Source organism: Mizuhopecten yessoensis, unplaced genomic scaffold (genome assembly GCF_002113885.1).
Source record: "Mizuhopecten yessoensis strain PY_sf001 unplaced genomic scaffold, ASM211388v2 scaffold2255, whole genome shotgun sequence".
NCBI classification, from domain to species: Eukaryota; Metazoa; Mollusca; class Bivalvia; order Pectinida; family Pectinidae; genus Mizuhopecten; species Mizuhopecten yessoensis.
The window spans coordinates 606,729-629,961 of NW_018404455.1; the positions used below are offsets into that span (position 1 = coordinate 606,729).

At 39.0% G+C, this 23,233-nt stretch overlaps 1 protein-coding gene across 1 annotated transcript in view; it reads right to left on the reverse strand.

The window, feature by feature from the left end:
- LOC110445379 (metabotropic glutamate receptor 3-like) overlaps positions 1-21,189 on the reverse strand; it is a 41,890-nt gene extending 20,701 nt beyond the window's left edge. Inside the window, exon 1 of the mRNA XM_021489954.1 lies at positions 19,809-21,189. Within this exon, the coding sequence (XP_021345629.1) occupies positions 19,809-21,189 (1,381 nt within the window). The remainder of the gene's footprint in view (positions 1-19,808) is intronic.
- Positions 21,190-23,233: the final 2,044 nt, after the last annotated feature.

The window sequence follows — 23,233 nt, forward strand, 5'->3', positions numbered from 1 at the left end:
TTCAGGAGGCTGGAAACCTCGATAACACAATTTATTGATTCAGACGGTTAAATGTATCCAACATTTCATTATTTGATATTCGTGGGTCTCTCACATGTTTTTTCGTAATACAGAATTTTGAACCTCGTATTGAAATCATTCTGATGGACCGTAAGTGTATGGCCCCTATAGTTGCTTATATACCTGTCCTAGTTGCCATGGGGATTTGGCTTGATGTCGGCATGTTGTCAGGCGCTTAAACGTAGCGGTATGCAGGTGAATCGACACATTTTTAAAACAGAAAAACAAAACAAAGACACTGCTTGTTGCAACCCCCGCTTCTCCTCTACCGAGGCCCTACCCTAGCTAGATCCGCTCCTAAATGATTCACTCCGACCTTCTACCGAGGCCCTACCCTAGCTAGATCCGCTCCTGAATGATTCACTCCGACCTTCTACCGAGGCCCTACTCTAGCTAGATCCGCTCCTGAATGATTCACTCAGACCTTCTATCGAGGCCCTACCCTAGCTAGATCCGCTCCTGAATGATTCACTCAGACCTTCTACCGAGGCCCTACTCTAGCTAGATCCGCTCCTGAATGATTCACTCCGACCTTCTACCGAGGCCCTACCCTAGCTAGATCCGCTCCTGAATGATTCACTCCGACCAAGGGCTAGCTACGCCCCTGGTTGTTTTATTTCAAACATTGCAACCAGTTCTGATAAAGTCGTGTCACGTTTAGCTCACCTATGTGACTATACGTATAGGTTTTAATCCCAACGTCGGGACAACTTTGTCAGACATTTAAATAGGGTTTGAACGGCGTTTTATTTTATTTTCATGCGGTATGAACGCAAATAGGTTACATTCATATTGCATGAATTTGCATGCTAACGCGCATCATGGAATATGTTTTAACGGAACTGTGTTACCCTCATAAATGTTAAAACGATACATTTCAAACCTCAACTGGATATAACCGATTTGCGTTCATACGTCATGAAAATTAAAAAAAAACTACCGTTCAATCCATATATTTACATTTTTACTTTAGAACAATTGTTTAATCTAATTTATTTGTTCTTAAATAATCAATTTATTTACTGCATTATGTATATGCGTCGTCTTTTACACGACATTGGCGGAATAGCCCTATATAAATAAAATTGGCGCCAACAATTAACTATAGTCATTGAGCGTTTGACGCAGAAGCATTCTCCATGTTATCCGAAGCGAAGCGCCAAGACTCTCACTGAACAAGGTTAATTTATGACGTCATAAGTAAACCACGTGTTACTTCACGGGAGTTTATGCTTTATACTCGAAAGAAATGCATTTCTGCTGGTAATGTTCATATACTGGGTTGCAGCGCAAATGCAAATATACAGTTATATTCTACGTTATACACGGCACCATCACTGAACGTTATACTCAGTCAATTACCATAACGCGGTTCGGATCCACAATTATCTAAGTTCGAACCGATACTATAATACCGCAGTTCAAACTCACAATTACCATACCGGAGTTCTGACCGACAGTTATCACACTTTGATTCCCGGAGTTCGAACCCACAATTACTATACCGAAGTTCCAACTGACAGTTACAGTGTATCACACTGGGGTTTCCGGGGTTTGCAATCCACAACCGTATATGCATGGCTGTGAATGGTCGGTGCTTCATTATAATATTGGGATTGGAGTGCGCATGTGCCAGAGAGGAGGTCCATCGATCTCGAGTACAAAATTTGTTCGTATTTTCATAGTTTAAGGCCATTATTTAATCACCAAACTGCATTTTTCAATCATATTAAGTCATAATATGGATAATATGTAAGTGACTGAAAACTGGTCATTGGGTGGTGTGGGGTAGGAACGGGCGAATAGTCTTGCAATACGTCAAGCCGTGCGTAAGTCAAGTCGTCCGTAGGTTTTTTTCCGACGGGAAAGAGCTGGGCGAATTGTCTTGCAATACGTCAAGTCAAGTCGACCGAAAGTCAAGTCGTCCGTAGCATGACCATGTGTCTGGTAAAATTCTTGGTAATCGCGTCGTTGGTTGGTCTGTTGTGTCACACAAATACCAATGCAGACCCTTGTATCAATTCGTACAACGTCTCTTTTCGAGACTGGCACTTAGAAAACAAGTGCTTGATCAAAACCATTGATTGGAATAGTGTTGTGCCTCATGAAATAACATCAAAGTGTTACCTTCATATAGAAACGAAAGTAAATCATGAGTGCCATCATCCCCTGTACCTGTTTACAGACTTTACCATCTCTGACAAAAAATCAAATGACCCTGGCTATGACCATATGCTGTACAAATTGTTTAAGCCCATGGAATCTATACCCCTGTATTTCTTATTGGCCTTAGTCATACTAAACTCAAATGACGTCGAAATCAAAAAACAACAGTACTAAGTATATGTGACAGTACTATTAACTGGAACCATAGGGGTATCATGTGCGAGACATGAAATCAGTGGTACCACATAAACTGTCAAAACGTACACACAGAAACATTTGAAGATCTGAATATTAGCGATGTAAGCTGGCATTGTATTGTTTGTAATCACCAAAATTACAGCCAAATTTTGTTCGACCTAAATGGGATCAATACATCAAACCCCTATGACACCCTGTCTCTTCTTGGTGATTTGGGTACAGATACCAACATCAGTAATTGTGTACTCCAACACAAACCAATCCATTCTTCGACTCATGTTAGAAAGAACACAGGTCCACACAAAAGACATAAACAAAAACCACTGCGAATTGTTAACATCAACTTCCAGTCGAGTCGAAATAAACAACATCTTCTTGAAAATGTCTTGGATAGCACTACGCCTGATATAGTGATTAAGACAGAAACCTGGCTTAACCCGAGCATAAAATCAGCCGAAATCTTCCCTTCGGGCTATAAGATCTACCGAAATTACAGAAAAAAGTCAGACACTGATACAGATGGTGGTGGTGTACTGATCGCTATAAAAGACCACCTCATCAGCGAAGAAGTACATGATCTGACACCAAACAAGGCCAGTAAATCTATATGGGCCAAAGTGAATGTAATCGGGAGTAAAACACTCTATATCTGCTCCTTCTATCATCCCAAAACATCTTACGAAAACAGTATGAGATTGTTTAGCTATCCCATCGAAGAAGCCGCCAAATTAATAATGCAGCCCTCATTATAGGTGGCGACTTCAATCTCCCGGGCTGGGGCTGGGACTGGAAAAATAAAGTCCTCAAACCCAAAACAAATCATGTAAAAATACACTATGATTTTGCCAACTTACTTGATGACACGGCACTCACCCAGTTAATCGATCAACCCACTAGAAATGAAAATATCCTTGATCTCCTCATTACAAATTTCCCAAACCAAATAATTCGAACAGAAATTATCCCTGGTCTCTCTGACCACGACATAGTCTATGCAGAGTTGAACCTTACCCCACAAAAATATTGAAAAACCAAGATCCATCCCAGTTTATAAAAACTCAAACTGGAATTCAATTAAAGCTGAGCTTATCAACGTGTACAACTGTATGACAGAATACAGCGATTGGGACGAAAACAAAATATGGGAGTATTTCAAAATTGAATTGTCTAAACTCATAAAAGAACATATCTCCCACAAAATAGTTAAGACAAAACCCAGCCTACCTTGGGTTACCCCTGACATAAAGAAACTTATCAGGAGAAGAAATAGATTGTACAAACGATCAAAAAAATCCGGAGACACTGAAATAAAAAATAAGTATAAAAACCTGAAACATCATATACAGAGAAAACTCCGAACATCTTACTGGAGCCATATTGATAATAATATCATCACCCCAGAAAACACAACCAATGAAAACAAAACGGTTTTGGTCATATATAAAATCCAAAAGATCAGACCATAGTGGCATAGCTCCTCTGAAAAAGGACGGTAAACTTGTTTATGACCCTACCCCAAGGCCCAGGTGCTAAACGCACAATTTCAATCTGTTTTTACTCCTCCTGAATTTACCGACCAGCAGTTTCGCACTAGATGCAACATGACTACTCACGATAAATACCCTGCCATGCCTGAAATTTCTATACATGAAAAGGGCGTCTTAAAACTGCTCCAAGGCGTAAATCCATACAAGGCCTCGGGCCCTGATGACATCAAACCCAGAGTACTAAAAGAGCTTGCAACAGAAATAGCCCCGATTTTAACCCTAATATTTAATCAGGCCCTGGAAACAGGCATAGTGCCTTCAGACTGGAAATCTGCAAATGTATAAAAAGGGTCCAAAATTTCACCCAGAAAACTACAGGCCCATATCTCTGACCAGTATATGTAGCAAAATTATGGAACACATTGTGGTCTCAACTATCATGACCCATGCCGATACACATAACATATTGTATTCGTTCCAACATGGGTTTCGCATGATCGCGATTTGCGAAAACCATGTTGGAATGGATACAATATGTTATGGGAATCGGCATGGGTCATGATAGTTGAACTTCTTGAATTTGTGGATGACATCTCAAAGAATCTTGATGAGGGACGCCAAACAGATATCCTCATAATGGACTTTGCTAAGGCTTTCGACAAGGTAAGTCATTCTCTCCTAAACCATAAACTAAATGCTCCATCCGTTTATTTGCAGACGACACTATTGCATATCTAGTTATCAAGCCAAACAGTGAGGCTGAAACACTTCAAAAAGATCTTGACAAACTAGCGCTCTGGGGAAATACATGGAAAATGATCTTCCACCAAAACAAATGCAATGTGTTGTCGGTAACTAAAAACAAAACTCCAATAGTCCATAATTATACATTACATGGACACATACTGGAACATCTTAGTCAGGCCAAGTATCTGGGTGAAACACTATCATCTAACCTTAAATGGGATTCACATATAAATACTATCTGCCCAAAAGCAAATTCTACGCTAGGCTTTTTAAGACGAAATCTTAAAATTGGCTCAACATCAGCCAAAGTACAGGCATACAAATCATTAGTTCGACCATCACTTGAGTATGCCTGTACAGTATGGGACCCTCACACCCAAACACATATTGACAAAATGGAAATGGTCCAGCAAAGGGCAGCGCGCTATGTGCTCAATAAGCACAGGTACAACCATCGTACCTCCAGTGTGTCAGAAATGTTGGTCGACCTAAAGCTGCGCCCTTTAGCAGATAGACGTAGAGATGCTCGTCTGACCATGCTTCATAACATTGTAAACCAGAAAGTAGCTATCGTAAAATCAGACAGATTAATCCCTAGTCAGAAAATCCCGAACAAACCACCAGTTTTCGTATTAAATTCCCCACTAAAAAACCCAGACCAGAAAGGCATAATTCTTCCCTCGAACTATACTCGAGTGGAATAAACTCTCACCTGACATTATTTCGAGCCCCACAACGGAATTATTCAAATCAGCCCTCTACCGTCACTTTCCAAACGCAAATTAGACCATCTCGTATCTTTTAAAAACAATCTCTTTCCATGTTTCACTCCTCGTCTGACATTTTATCTTCAAATTGTTGAAGTTGATCAGTACCATTTAGAAGTAGAAGTTATATTTGTGTGATGACTAGGAGTGACACTCCAGAAAACTCTATGTAGTACGTGATTTTTGTAAACAAATTGTAAAATATATCTAAGCTGAACATAGTTTAATATTAATATTGTACCTTTGTTATCAATGTCCCAATATTCTATTTAAGCCACTATGAATATACTTCCATAACTTTACAATGCCAAAACTAAACTGGAGAAAACGTTAGCAGTATAACAAGGTTTATCTGTAGGTATAATAGCGCCATCTACTTCCGGTTTCATTCAATATCAAATCGGCCTGGCGACTTCCCCGTTTTACAGACAACCTGGTGAGGACCAGGCGCTGGAGTAATTCATTACAGACTTTCCACAGAAACTTCTTGATCAATCCAGAAATTAAATGATATCATTGGGAAGGCTACATTGCTAACTTTGTTAGGCGTTTGAGAGGTCCAAACCCTGTATGAGGTTTCGATAACGATTTGAGAGTCGAGAACACGTTGGTTTGACAAAACACACGTCAAAATGCGCGTCCATTGTACCGAACTCTCGCTGGGTTTGAAGATTTGTAATGAAAACCTCGCGTTCACAATCCGTCCTAGATGGCCATGTACAGACGAGGCAATCATCAGATTGTATTTGATAAACACACCCCACGTCAGAGCGATTCAATTATGTTCCAACCAAAATGAAATTATTGATATTGAATAGAGTGACAGACCGGACTAAGATTATTGTGAAGTGGACGGTTAGAAGGAAGCATATGTCGCTACTTTACCCACAAATTGGCTTCTGTGTGCCGGCCCAGTGTTCTTCTTAACGAAACTGTTCCTCCTAGACAAACCTAGTGTAATAAGCGAAGATCGTGTGCATAAAAGTACTTTTAATAAGTGTTTAATAAATGAAAATAAGAACAAAATCTTCATAAAAGGCCCGTGCTAATAATTTTATTTAGGTTAGAATCAATGTGTTACATGCATATTTACTTAGTAAATAAAAACCCGAACCTCTGAGAAAAACCTTGCAAGACCCAGCTCCCTCCTAATTCATTTGACCCCATCATCCGTTCCCATGCTCTGATTGGTCAGAGCATCCAGGAAACAGAAACAAGAAAACTCGTCATTTTGATTAAAATTGATACTAATACATCTAATGCCGCCTGTGGACTTTGATTCTATTACCATTTTTCCATTCTCCGAAATTCTAGATTTCCTGCAAATGTCCTTGCTAATGACATCATGACCGCGATCGTAATTGAATTTTGGGTGGAAGTGGCCCTCGAATCTCTACATTATAAACAGATCCCCGGATGTAGAATGTCTGGTTACCTTGACAACATGTAATAGTGTTGATTTCATTGTCTATGCCTACTGTACTTAATATAGAAATGACCATTTCCGATTCATATTTATATTTTCTGGACACACTTTGGTTTTTTTCTTACTTTTTTTCTTTTTTTTTTTAGTTTTTCATTTCTTTCGTTTTTTTTATATCGTTTCTGAAACGAAATAAAATATCTCAAAATTCCAAAAAGTATAAAACAGAAATGTTGATGTTGTTTAGTTTGGGAAGCATGGAAACAAGACAAGTAGGAAAGACGTTTTGTAACTAGACGAATGAATTAAAAGTTTCTTCAGGGTAAAACCGTTAAATCTAGTGTAAGTCTAAAGGTTAAAAGGTCGTAGTTTTTTGTGTTTCTCAAATTTATCATTGTAAAAGGTCATAGTCTGTCTGGATATACAAACTACCTGATTCCGGAAAAAGGTGACATGTATTGTTCGGGTAAAGGACATTCAAAGCTAGCTACATGTACTGTTATTTGGGTGTTTGTTTGATATTCAAGTCTTTGCAACACAAAAATTCCGGATTTAAAATATGTATATATAGATTATTAATTGTTCTTCAGAAGGTAATAGTTCCTAATTATCATGGTAGGAAATTGAATGCCGGGATCGACAGCGGCCAGATTTGTAAATTTCCAAGGAAGGAATTCTGTCTACGGAAATAAAACTATAAAAAGTGTACGGCAGTCGGCATACCTCTACCAAATCACACTAATAATATCACAATAGATGCATGCTTAACTTGTATTCTGAAGCAATATCTCAATAAAAAAATCCAATTAAAGTTTTAAATCAGACTTTGAACTGACGGCTTTAGTAAGGTGGAGTGGATATTCGTGGGGATTACTGGGAATACGGCGATCATGTGTCGTAAAGTGTTCGATACAAAGGTCAATGACAGCCGACAAATCCTACTTCAATACATCCGACCTTGAGTACAAGCCGACGAGAGAAATAAAATTAAACTGTTGCTTAAAATAAATGTAGTTGTTGATTTCTGCCTTTTCTAGAAAAAATGCTATAAATGTTGAATTTGCAATTAAATCGTCTTAAATTTACTTCTTGATCATCTGAACTCATCAATTAAGATATTTTGTGAAGCCGCAGCATTTTAACACCAGTTTATACTCATTTTATTTTCTCGTAATTTGGCAACTTAGAAAGTTTAATATGGTCGTTATTGGGCCAAACAGGTTTCGCTAACATGGAAAAGCATACCCAGTCTGTCAAGTCTGCGTGACAACGACTAGAAATCGATGACGTCATTAATTGAAAGGATTTTAAAGCCGTGATTTTTATTCCACAAACACTATTTGACATGTATAACGGGAGGTTGTTATTGACAAAATAAAAACAACACAATTTCCAGGAATGTAAGCCCTGATTATTATATCCGATCTCAACTCACAATTAATCCCGCCAAATGAGATCGAATTCAACGATGACCTCTCTGAGGACACCTCAGCAGTTGTAAAGGGATTAATTCAAGCCAACAAACAATGCGTTTCTTCGACTTCTTTGCAGCTCGGTAATGATCTTTTCCAAACGTTCAACTCAAATACAATGGATGCATTTCGGATTTGAAATCCATGTTGTTGTTGCCAAGCGTTGCTCAGGCTGTCTTTTTATCCGCCGTTGCTATCAATCCAACCAAGTCAACGGTTATCATCCTTGATAAGCCCATATGTGACTTTTTTGTACAACTGAGAGTTCCCAGTCTTAATCAGACCATGGATGTCTCTGTTGTACAACTGAGAGTTTCATGTCTTAATCAGACCATGGATGTCTCTGTTGTAAAACACAGGGTCATAGAAGAAGTTCTCAATTTTCATAGGCTTGTATTTGACGTTATTATGAACGTTTCGGGTCATTCAGAATTTCCCTTATACTTTAACCTGTCCCCGTAGACTTTATAAAACCTAATATCATATAAAGTATTGCATGGACCTTTTATGATATTTTTTGTGCAATCTGGGGATCATACCGGGGGATCTAAGGTTTTAACAGCCCCTGTTATCGTATATGCTTAACCCAATCTGGTACTTCCGGTTTACGTGTAGACGTAATCTAAATTGAACAGGGACAATACACGAAGTAGTAAGACATTTTACCTTGAGATAATAACAAACAACATTTATTCCTTATGCCCAAGGTGAACGTTTGGATGTTACGTCACAAAAAGACATTACCCAAGCGCAAATTTCTTCTCCAGCGCTCGTTCCTGGCTGGGGAAGCTGATCGGTGATGCTGAGACACTGTGATATATCGATCTAGGCAGTCCCAATATTGGCGGGCTGGGTTGACAGCTGACGTGAGAGACTCGAACCGAAAACGAATGGCATTACTTGCCGTATAACACCCTTTCTCCAGTAATTTGACTGCCGTCGCAAATAAAACAAAATGGCGGTCTCCTTAATTAAAGGGCCGGGCCAGTCTCGTTGTGGACGTCAGAATACAGACGTGCAGGATATTTCCTACTTGTTAAATGTTTATAGCCAAAAACCATCTGAGACCCATCAGGTCGTCAAAAGTGACAGATTCGCCGGCTTATGAAGTGTGTTAGCAGCCGGACATTATTGGTTAGGAAGGCGGCCGCAAATGTGTGCCGGGGCTTTCATTAGGATTTCGATTGACTTTTACTGTTTCTGTCTTCGTTATTTTGATTTGTTCTTATTTCTCCGCGCGGACGTCTGAAATTAACTGGTTTGGACCTCAGGATTACTGCCTCATCGCGGTAATGCTAGGGGGACGTTTGACAGTGACGTGTTAGCGCGGTCACCACATGTATGTCCAATTTGTGCAGTCAGCCTCACCAATTACTTCCCAAAAGGCTATGGTAATTATAAACTGACCAGTATGCCCAATAATGACCAGTGGCTGTAATTATAAACCAGCGGTTTCAGCGATTGATAGACATTACTTGCTGCTTTATTGCTATTTGTTGTTGTTGTTGTTGTATTTGTTTTATAAAAAAAAAAGGTCTCATGAGCGTGCAGAAATCAAGTAAACATTTTAAGCATCTACGGACAATCTCAACAATGTCATACATATATGCCGACCTCATGTATATTTATTTGATGTTCTTCCACCAACCGAAAATTATATATATTCTTGAATTTTGTTCGAGATTTGATATCAACAAGTTTTGTCTAACTAGCTAAGACAGATTTTTGGAAAACACCTTACGACCGACATTTGAACTATGGTTTGACCAGGAAATAATTCCTACTTTAACATACTTTGTCCGTTTGACACAAGCTACACTTGATCCAGCATCATTCCGATACAACACATAGCTCCATTTTAGTCATAGTTAGGAACTAGAAATTCATTTAATAACAAACCAAGGTCCAGAAATGTGCTAAATTCGTTTGAAACTAACCGGAAGTCATTTCTGTGGTCTAGGGCAGGTCAGAATTGTGAAAACTTATTTCCAAACTAGCAGCAATTAATTATGATGCATGCACCAATTTAGATCGTTCCTTGGTAACTTTGTTATAGCGGGAAGCAAATCGTTCAACGTATTAATGATGTAACTTTGCCTGTAAATATATATGATTAACCTCGGAAAGCCTGTACATTACGGTACTTTGCCGAATAACTGATCATACAGATATGGCAGACCTATTTTTAAGTAAAATATTTGTTTTATCTAATCGAGACAAAACGGGACAGCGCTCTGACAGACTAGCATATTGAAAAACAATTTTAAAGAAAGGGTTTTGCGTGTGAAATTAAGCATGACATTACACAGACTGGTAGATGACCTTGTGTAGCACGCGCCTACTGTGAATAAAGATCACGGAATGGAAACGAGGCTCAAACCATAGACACTCGATTGTGAGAATTATTCTACAGACGTCAAAACCAATTTTCATGTCAATCAGTTTCTTCATTATTGTAGCTTTCTTATTGGGATTGTGCGCTATATACAGTAGAACCTTGTTAGTCCGGACGCTTTGTTTTGTGTGTACAATACAACCACGTTTCCCGCACATTTGGGTGTTTCTTTACAGTAGAACCTCGTTAGTTCGGACCCTTTGGTTTGTGTGTACAATAGAACCTCGTTTGTTCGGACCCTTTCGTTTGTGTGTACAATAGAACCTCTTTTGGTCGGACCCTTTGGTTTGTGTGTACAATAGAACATCGTTTGTTCGGATCCTTTGGTTTGTGTGTACAATAGAATCTCGTTAGTCTGGACCCTTTGGTTTGTGTGTACAATAGAACCTCGTTAGTTCGGACCCTTTGGTTTGTGTGTACAATAGAACCTCGTTAGTTCGGACCCTTTTGTTTGCGTGAAGAGTAGAAACTTGTTAGTTTGGACATTTTAAAGGGTGTACAAGTAGTGTGGAACCTCGTTTGTCCGCACAATTAGGTCTTTGTGTACAGTAGAACCTCGTTGAGCTATTAAAAAACCCACGAACAAACATATAAAAAGACAATCACAAATATCTAAAACACATTTTAGGCTTTTGATATTTCAAATATTTGTCGAATAGTGTAAAAGTCTGAAATTTAAAAACTGTATTAGATTTTTGATATTTAAGTCGACGATAAAAAATAAATAGATATATAGATAAATCAACAATCGAAAACTGTTCCGAAAGCACAACGGGACGGTAGTCAGTGTACCAATCTCCTCTTATTACAATGGAGACGTTTCTCTTGTTTAAAAGAACGTCGGATACGAAATCCATCACTATGTGAACTTAGAATTGAACACACAGTCTTTTAATAGTAGTTGGATTTTTTTTAAAGGGCTACCTTCGCATTAACGATAGCTGGTACACAGCGATATTTTTAAATAAAGATTTATCTCTAATCACTCGATACAGAATCAAGTGTATATGCGCGGTACTGGTATCACTGGAGGTCGTGAAAATCGGACGGTTGGCGTATATTTGTCCTTTGCCATAAGTGAAGTTTCAACTTTACAACGTTGATATTTATGAGGAAAAAATAAATAAAAATACATAAATATTAACACTGATTATGTCGCAAGTAGCATCTCGGGAAGAACCGTATTTGCGAGTCTAATTTTGACCTCTGTCGCCTTTACGTTATCTTACGCGACTCGTTCCCGGTGTCAATCTCTTAATTTTCATGGCATCTGGTGAAGACATGATCCCATGGCAAGCATTGCATACACTCCCATTCCTGGGGAGTAAGTGTAAATGTCGTCAAAAGGTTAAGTAATCGTTTCCGGAAAATTAGTTTAGTCATTGAATTCCAGCCGAGTTACCTCACCGTCACGATATCTGTGTATTACGATAACGTGTCGTTAGAAAGCATGTCCTGGATAACGTTAACAGCTAAGGATTTAAAGTCAAGAGAGATACCGAACAGATTGGATGGAAAACTATTTTTCGAGGAATCAGAAACAGCGAAAGGTGGAAGTGGTGGTAGCGGGCGAAGCAAAGGCCTGGCTCCAGCCGGAAGTGATGTTTTAGGTGGTGGTGGCGGACACGGGTTAATTGGGTAATTGTCCCTGATCCAACAAACTCCTTTTCAGTCCCGTTTCCAGTGGAGGTAGGTGACCTTCAGTCCACGTGGTGGTGGATCAACCCCCAGGCGGACATACTTCTTTACAAAGGGAACTTGTGTTGTTATATCTTTCATTTTTTCGTTTTCCATGTAAGGATGGAGTTTTGGTGATCTGCGACGTTTGAGAAACCCGTGACAGCCCATCATTAAATTGCTCGATAGATTTGCCTGTTTGTTGACTTTACGGTATGAAGATAATTGTACATGACGTCATAATATCTGCATAAATACTTAACCTTTTATGACGTCATCAAGTATGTTGATGATCTCGGCTTGACGTGATTTGGTCGTTCTTTACATTCGAGTCTAGATTAGATAAAACTGCAAAGTAACACACAATCTGCCCCCACCCCCCTTGGCTAATACAAATATCTTCTAACGGTACAACTGGCAAGGGAGGTAACCCATTTCCTTGTTATTTTCACTTGTTTTAAATCCATATGCATTACACTAAGATTTTCTCTTTTGCTTTTTAAATAAATAGAATCAATCACGACAAAAAACAGTTAGTTTAATCTTGAAGTTGAGCTGTGAATGCTAATCGTGTATAATGTTCCGGCAGTTAAGGATTTTAAATATTATTCTGTGCATGATGAATTAAGGGGTAATCGGAAATCGATCCAAGATAATATACATATACATGTTCCTACAGAGTATTTGCAGAAGGTTATACGAACTAATCGCTTCAGGTTTTTATAAAAATAAATCATTTTTATCGCGGTAAGTTGTACAATATCTTGAATAAGATTGATACGATTTCTGGATTTCAAGCAGATTTAGCGTATCCTGATCAATTCTCTCACATCTCATTGCGCATGTCCAACTAAGCCATGGTGAGTGTTGGCTGTGATGTAAAGTTGGCGTCAAATGGATTTTGAAATGAGAAAGCATTGAGATAACTCATTCTGGTCTACGGGTATAAGATGGACATAGTTTGCCAAACAAATCACTAAAAAGACATTTCCAATTACGCCTCAAGATAATCCTATTATGACCGGCTAAACGTTGATCTGGAAGAGGAAATGTCAAACGAGTATTCTAGGATCTAAGAGATCCGTGCTAGTTTCGTAAAAAAAAAAAAAAAAAAAAAAAAAAAAGACTATTCCTTATTACGCATGTAAACCATCCAGTACCGGTCGGTAAAAAAGCTGATATAGTGCGAAAATTGTAAAATAAAATTAATGTTCAGAATTATGAGGTCAGCACTTGGTTTAGTGAAAAAAGCGTTTCTTTATGCTTATGACTTATACGAATGACGTCATGGGGTACGTCTTCGTTTGCTGTAACAGCTTTATATGTTAATGTCATATATCGGCGAAAATATCTGATCTGGGATCACTAATTGTTATCTATAGGATAAAAAGACGGCAACATGTATTAAAACGATCATAAAGGGGAGACAACACAAAAACGATCATAAAGGGAAGACAACACAAAAATGATCATAAAGGGGAGACAACACAAAAACGATCAAAAAGGGGAGACAACACAAACACGATCATAAAGGGAGACAAAACAAAAACGATCATAAAGGGGAGACAACACAAAAACGTTCATAAAGGGGAGACAACACAAAAACGATCATAAAGAGGGAGACAACACGAAAACGATCATAAAGGGAAGACAACACAAAAACGATAGACAACACAAAAACGATCATAAAGGGGAGACAACGCGAAAACGATCATAAAGGGGAGACAACACAAAACGATCATAAAGGGGGAGACAACACAAAAACGATCATAAAGGGAAGACAACACAAAAACGATCATAAAGGGGAGACAAAACAAAAACGATCATAAAGGGGAGACAACACAAAAACGTTCATAAAGGGGAGACAACACAAAAACGATCATAAAGGGTAGACAACATAGAAACGATCATAGAGGGGAGACAACACAAAAACGATCATAAAGGGGAGCCAACACAAAAACGATCATAAAGGGGAGACAACACGAAAACGATCATAAAGGGAAGACAACACAAAAACGATAGACAACACAAAAACGATCATAAAGGGGAGACAAAACAAAAACGATCATAAAGGGGAGACAACACAAAAACTAACATAAAGGGGAGCCAACACAAAACGATCATAAAGGGGGAGACAACACAAAAAGGATCATAAAGGGAAGACAACACAAAACCGATCATAAAGGGGAGACAACACGAAAACGATCATAAAGGCATAAAGGGGAGACAACAAAAAAAAATAACTTAAAGGGGCGACAACACAAAAGCGATCATAAAGGGAAGACAACACAAAAACGATCATAAGGGGGAGACAACACAAAAACGATCATAAAGGGGGGACAACACAAAAACGATCATAACGGGGGGCCAACACAAAACGATCCTAAAGGGGAGACAACACAAACACGATCATAAAGGGGAGACAACAAAAAAAAATAACTTAAAGGGGAGACAACACAAAAGCGATCATAAAGGGAAGACAACACAAAAACGATCATAAGGGGGAGACAACACAAAAACGATCATAAAGGGAAGACAACACAAAAACGATAGACAACACAAAAACGATCATAAAGGGGAGACAACGCGAAAACGATCATAAAGGGGAGACAACACAAAAACTAACATAAAGGGGAGCCAACACAAAACGATCATAAAGGGGGAGACAACACAAAAAGGATCATAAAGGGAAGACAACACAAAACCGATCATAAAGGGGAGACAACACGAAAACGATCATAAAGGGAAGACAACACAAAAACGATAGACAACACAAAAACGATCATAAAGGGGAGACAGCACAAAAACGATCATAAAGGGGAGACAACACAAAACGATCATAAAGGGGAGACAACACAAAAACTAACATAAAGGAGAGACAACACAAAAACGATCATAAAGGGAAGACAACAAAAAAACGATCATAAAGGGGAGACAACACAAACACGATCATAAAGGGGAACCAACACAAAAACGATCATAATGGGGGGACAACACAAAAACGATCATAAAGGGGAGACAACACAAAAGCGATCATAAAGGGAAGACAACAAAAAAACGATCATAATGGGGAGACAACACAAAAATGATCATAAGGGGGAACCAACACAAAAACGATCACAAAGGGGAGACAACACGAAAACGATCATAAAGGTGAGACAACACAAACACGAACATAAAGGGGAGACAACTCAAACACGATCATAAAGGGAGACAACACAAAAACTAACATAAAGGGGAGCCAACACAAAAACGACCATAAAGGGGAGACAACAAAAAAACGATCATAAAGGAGGAGACAACACAAAAACGATAATAAAGGGTAGACAACATAAACACGATCAAAAAGGGGAACCAACAAAAAAACGATCATACCGGGGGGACAACACAGAACGATCATAAAGGGGGGACAACACAAAACGATCATAAAGGGAGACAACACAAAAATGATCATACAGGGGAGACAACACAAATCGATCATAAAGGGGAGAAAACACAAAAACGATCATAATGGGGAGACAACACAAAAACTAACATAAAGGGAAGACAACAAAAAAACGATCATAAATGGGAGACAACACAAAAACAACCAAAAAGGGGAGACAACAAAAAACGATCATAAAGGTAAGACAACCCAAAAACGATCATAAAGGAGGAGACAACACAAAAACTATCATAAAGGGGAGACATCACAAACACGATCATAAAGGGGAGCCAACACAAAAACGACCATAACGGGGGGACAACACAAAACGATCATAAAGGTGAGACAACACAAAAACGACCATAAAGGGGAGACAACTCAAACACGATCATAAAGGGGAGAGAACACAAAAACGATCATACCGGGGGGACAACACAGAACGATCATAAAGGGGAGAAAACACAAAAACGATAATAAAGGGTAGACAACATAAACACGATCATAAAGGGGAGAGAACACAAAAACGATCATACCGGGGGGACAACACAAAAACGATTATAACGGGGGGACAACACAAAAACGATTATAACGGGGGGACAACACAAAAACGTTCATAAAGGGGAGACAAAACAAACACGATCATAAAGGGAGACAACACAAAAATGATCATAAAGGGGAGACAACACAAAAACGATCATAAAGGGTAGACAACATAAACACGATCATAAAGGGGAGACAACAAAAAAAAAGATCATAAAGGGGAGACAACACAAAAACGATCATAAAGGGGAGACAACACGAAAACGATCATAAAGGGAAGACAACACAAAAACGATCATAAAGGGGAGACAACACAAAAACGATCATAAAGGGGAGACAACACAAAAACGATCATAAAGGGTAGACAACATAGACACGATCATAGAGGGGAGACAGCACAAAAACGATCATAAAGGGGAGACAACACAAAAACGATCATAAAGGGTAGACAACATAGAAACGATCATAGAGGGGAGACAACACAAAAACGATCATAAAGGGGAGACAACACAAACACGATCATAAAGGGAGACAACACAAAAACTATTATAAGGGGGAGACAACACAAAAACGATCACAAAGGGAAGACAACACAAACACGATCATAAAGGGGAGACGACACAAAAACGATCATAAAGGGGAGACCACACAAAAACGATCACAAAGGGAAGACAACACAAAAACGATCATAAAGGGGAGACAACACGAAAACGATCATAAAGGGGAGACAACACAAACAGCATAACTTCTCCATCAACATTTTTTGAACCCCCTTTTTTATATTTTAGGGAAATGCAAATAACAAAATAAATGACTGCTCGTAATTACTGACAAACTGCTGCATTATACCTTCCAACGTCAATAATCTTTATTTTTGATGGATGACGTCATTAACCTGATGAAGACAAGGAAGCTTACCATGAAAATGGAAGCGACTCACATACGTTTTAAAGATAAACTGATTCACAATAAACCTCGTTCCCACTCCCCATCTGCCCACACACACGCTAGTCCACTCCTTACAGTAGTATAAGATAGATTTGTGTGTCAAATTAAAGAAAGCTGTTCCGTTAACCGTGCTCTTCCACGCTGTTTGCCGAACTTAGAAGTCATTATCTGGTCTGTCCAAGTGTGAAATTCTGCCGAACTTGATCAGAGTCTATCTACCTACTTTATCCAACAACCCTGGTTATCAGGCGCCTGTATTTTATTTCGGAGAGACTCCCTATTACGGAAGGCAACGAAGTGAACAATTGCATTGAGTCCTGAAGATTTACGTCAGAGCAGAGCAGAGCCCTGCCATAGTGTGATTCCAGTCTACCTAGTCTGGTTTGATTACTGCGGGTTCTTTAGGGTACAATGTGAAATGTTCTTCGAGGATAGAGTGAATCTACAAGCTATGTAGATATGTAATTCTATAAAAATGCCTTTAAAATAATCTCTAATGGGGCATTTAAAGCGGAAACGCGGTTTTGATATATGTGAAAATTACATCAAGAAGCAGCCGAGTATAGTATAATCATGAAATCATCAAAGATATTTTTTCTTCTGATCAATTTGACTGGATACAAGCCTCGACATTTATCAATAACAGCGCGCTTCAAATAGAGATGGTCAGTAATCACAAAGCGAAAATACAACGATATCATTTATCTTTAAACAAGCAACCGCTACCAATTTCTTGCAATAACGTTATAAACCAAATCAAATAATTCTCTTTTAACAAAGCGATTGTGATGTTGTATTTGAAAGGAAACACGAGGACAGAGTGCTCGGGGGTAGATACTTCACTCAGCTTGTATTGGTTCGGACTGATGCTATCAGTTTGATCAAATTTACAACAGCCGACGTCTACAGGACATACAAACCAAATGATTCATGTTTTGTTCTTTGGCAGTTATATTGAAAATAATTCTACACTGACAACGACTGTTTGACTATTTTTTCTTCTTATTGAAACAACTTAAAATTACTGATGAAATGTTATTAACATGACAATCTTAAAATAATAGTATATGCAGTGAAACTACGGTGGCCTATCAGGACCATCCGCACGACACTAAAACTACGGTGGCCTATCAGGACCATCCGCACGGCAGTTAAACTACGGTGGCCTATCAGGACCATCCGCACGGCAATTAAACTACGGTGACCTATCAGGACCATCCGCACGACACTAAAACTACGGTGGCCTATCAGGACCATCCTGTACGATACTTAAACTACGGTGGCCTATCAGGACCATCCGCACGACACTAAAACTACGGTGGCCTATCAGGACCATCCGCACGGCAGTTAAACTACGGTGGCCTATCAGGACCATCCTGTACGATACTTAAACTACGGTGGCCTATCAGGACCATCAAAACAACACTAAAACTACGGTGGCCTATCAGGATCATCCGCACGACAGTTAAACTACGGTGGCCTATCAGGACAATCCTGTACGATATCTAAACTACGGTGGCCTATCAGGACCATCTTGTACGAAACTGAAACTACGGTGGCTTATCAGGACCATCCTGTACGATACTTAAACTACGGTGGCTTATCAGGACCATCCTATACGATACTTAAACTACGGTGGCTTATCAGGACCATCCTGTACGATACTTAAACTACGGTGGCTTATCAGGACCATCCTGTACGATACTTAAACTACGGTGGCTTATCAGGACCATCCTGTACGACACTCTTCTTTTGTATAAAGATAAAACACGATAATAGAAAAAAAATCTGGATAAATAAATCCTGATCGAGTTACATAGTTAAGTTCAGATATTGGTAAAAACACAATTTTACAAAACGTTTATTTACACCAAAATCATTTGTAAATATGCATTGATAACCTCAGTAGTTGTGATGTGCGGTCATTTTGATTACGTGAATCTCGTTGTTGTCAAGGATTAAAGTCCAGGATCGACCGAAGATAAAGCGATTGGCAGTAAACGGGACGCATTTTTTTTTATCTTTTAGATTTAGGACCGTTTTTTTCATATGTGACGACTGTTTTCGAAAGAACATAACTATTGCCAGCCAACAATTGCGTAGTCAAACCAACCTACCGCACCGGCTTTATATTACTCTGTTCATGGCAGCAAAACAGACGATAAACATATATGAAACAAGTCTGCTGATGAAGTTCCTTTTTGAAAAACGGATTGTCCAAGTGTGGTTTCAGTATTTTGGTGCCGGATATAGTAATGTCAGTTGTTCACTATATTTTCGAAATGTATGGTCAATACTTACATCATGACATTCCGCTGTCAATTATTTACAACGAACGTGATAGTTTTATATAAAATAATATTACAGCATAGCAATTATTTCAATAGAATGACATCTTTCCTACCACTGATGACTAAACAAGGGTGTGTTTCCACTGAATGAAGTTTTTATGACATATTTGCTACTGAATGATTGATGTATTGCGCTGCACATGCGTTACTTACCGCTAAATGATGTATTGAGGATGTAATCTTTAAGAAGTCGCTCCCCGTCGATTTTTTCCATATTTTCACAGAGTTTCGTTGTACTTGGACACACGTCTCTCTGCATCCGGTCCAGAGAGCGAGCCATAGCGTAGACAGCGTTATATATAAACTGGACCTTAGTCTCTTGTTGGTAAGCTTCGAGTTTTTTCTCTTGACCAGTACAATTCTTGACCACTTGATCCGTGATGGGAAGGTCACTTTTTCCGTGAAACTTACACTCATGGACCGTTTCCCAGTATTCCTTGAACCATGGGTTTCTTTTATTTGTACCTGGTTTTAATTTCAAAAAATAAGTATCGAATTCCGGCATTAAAGTGGAATCGAGCTCTATAGTCATTGCCCCCTCCGCCATGTCCTCGTTCCCTAACACTGGTTTGTCTTGCATGCCCCAACCATCACTCGCAATCCAAGTAAAACGATTATAGAGTTGTTTTCTCTTCGCTGCAATTAATAAATTACGGGCGTCTTCCACGCGAAGAAACAACACAACAATCATGGCGTTTTTCTTACTATCTAAATCCTCTATAGCTGTGTCGAACGTATCTTGATTAGAATTTGAAATTATTTTAATTGAAATAGAAATACATATATTCCTGGATCTAGCCTCGTTTTGGAAAGATTCTATTCCAGATTGCCCATAATCGCCCTCTGAGGCCACCGTGGACACGTACGTCCAGTTAAACAACTGGACAATGTCTGCCATGGCCTTAGCCTGGAAGCCATCAGGCGGAACTGTCCTCACGAAATAATCGTAGCGCTTTTTATCACTAAGGTCCGCGCTAGTTGACGCATAACTGATCTGAGGAAGTTTGAATAAACGTAAAAGGTTAGCGACCTGTATGGACACACTGCTGTAAGAGCCACCTATGACCCCCGCGATCGCACGTGGCGTTGCATTCGCCTTTGCTATTGAACCATCGTCACACTTGAAATCAGCGCTATCCAGATTGGCGAACGATGCTCGTATGAACTCGAGTGACCTTTCAAGGGCATACGTTCCTCTTGAACAAGTGTCAAAAACCTCGGCCCCCAGTATAATTCCGGGAAGAACTTCCTCGTCTGAGTTGATGCGATCGACAGTGAAAAGCATCGCCTCGAGGCGCTGTACTCCCCGCTGTAGGTTAATTGCGCCACATTCGGCGCCATCGTCTCCCTTCTGATGCACAGGGAACAACCCCCCAAGAATAATATCTCCTTTGATATTTGCTGACTCGGCAGAGCGCGAGAGTTTACCTGTGTCATTTCCGTGGAATGTTATAATGCAATTTAACAGGTAGATTTTGTAGAACAGAATCAAAACAACGCCCCACAGAAGACGAGAGCGATACGAAACCGCCATCCCTTCTCATCCCTCCAGCTTCCGTAAAGACGTCCAGGAAATGTCAGCCACCGTACACCAGTATACACAGATCGATAGCAGCGTACCTGTATTTTCACCAAAATATTGCCTTATATTATTTTCCCATTTTCAGTCGCTTCTCGAATTCGTCCCTCTTGTCTTGAAAAAACCGGTGGCGTCTGTAAACCTGCAAGAAAATATACATTAATTATTGGCAGAGACTCTTAGAAATTGGAGCTAGGTATTTGAAAATAAATTAAATTATCACAGGAAGGAGGCTTTCATTTTTCATGTTTTGTTGTCGGAAAGCCATTTGCTGCTACAAGATTCCCATGACGAACATCTGCAGAACAACTTAAATGAATAAAAAGCATTTAAAAGGACACCGAATGGTTAATTGAGCTGGATTTGTAATGGTAAATATCTGATGGGAGTTTCGTGTGGAACAACAGTATTAATGAGTTAAAGACATAATACTATATATTAACACCGACAAGCTACGTGTATCAATTAAATTACTGGTATAATGGTGAAATGTTTATGAATTAAATATTTCCCAATTTGTGCTAGGACCAAGAAATACCTACCTTTGAGATAAAATTATCGATTGCTTAAAGCCGAGGTTTACCGAGGGTTTGAGATTCAAGAATATTTTCTAGGGGTTTGAGATTGAAGAATCTTACTCGAGGGTTTGATATCGAGGAATCTTTCCCCGAGGGTTGGGATTACGGAATCTTTCCCTGTGGGTGGAGATTGAGGAATCTTACCCGAGGGTTTGAGATTGAGGAATCTTACCCGAGGGTTTGAGATTGAGGAATCTTACACTGAGGGTTGAGATTGAGAAATCTTACCCGAGGGTTGAGATTGAGAAATCTTACCCGAGGGTTGAGATTGAGAAATCTTACCCTGAGGGTTGAGATTCGTATGTCATTACCTAATAACGGGGATTATTGTTTTACTCTCTTATCCCAATATTATTTTAACTCCGGCGTCTGTGTGCATTGTGACGTATGAATATCGTCTCCCTTTTAGACACATGGCTGAAGTATGGCAATTCCCGACAAAATATAGTTCTCATATAAATCCAAAATTGATTCAAAACAATAGTATTAATCTTGATTTCTTAATGATCATGTGTCCGATTGAAACAAAAGGAAATCTAAGTAAGGAATGTATTAACAAAAATGTATTATAGCTAAGACGGGAGACAGTTTTATGAAGGGTTAGATAAAAAGTAATCTATGATATATGTGGGCAGAAATGAACACTCTATTTTAGCGCTGAGTAGCTGCTGTAACTCTCCAAAGTCAGTTTATCGATTACATACACAATTACAGAGACATTAACGCAACATAAACATTGTGATTGTGATTTTTAGAGGAACAGATGTTAAATAATCCTTGAGTATTCTTATGGAATTGGACATTACAAGCGGGAAATACAAACGATTTTTTACTTTGTTTTCTAAACACACGAGCAGTGGAACGTTACATTGTTAGCTGTAAGTGTTTGATCATCGTGGAATGATTTGACTTCACTTCACAGTCAACAGCACAATTATGAATGTATACAGCATGTTATTTAACCAAAGCGACGACAGGAAATATTTCGAACGAGAGAAACAGTGGCAATACTCCATTTAGAGAGAATTCAGACACGGACCGATTCCGACAACTTTGTCTTAATGTTGAACTAGACAGCATACCTACATATAAGTCTGAAACCATCCTGTCCTTAGACCAGGATTTATCTTAATTCATTCATCCCTGAAATTTCATAATGAACTATACCAACTTTTGAATTGGAAGAGTTCAAATGTGTCTTCAGGGGTGAATGAGTAAAAACCTTTCTGTCAGTGGTTTTATCTATTGAAAGTACAAAACGTCTTTGCTACCTACAGGAATAACTAGCCATAATTAACTCTTTTACTTTTGAAGCAGAGAAATGATGAATTTGTTGAAAAATAGAGGTACATTGTAATCCATCGTTAGAAAAGGTCTTTAATATCCAATTCATTCTATGAGACTATCTAACCTAAATCAGA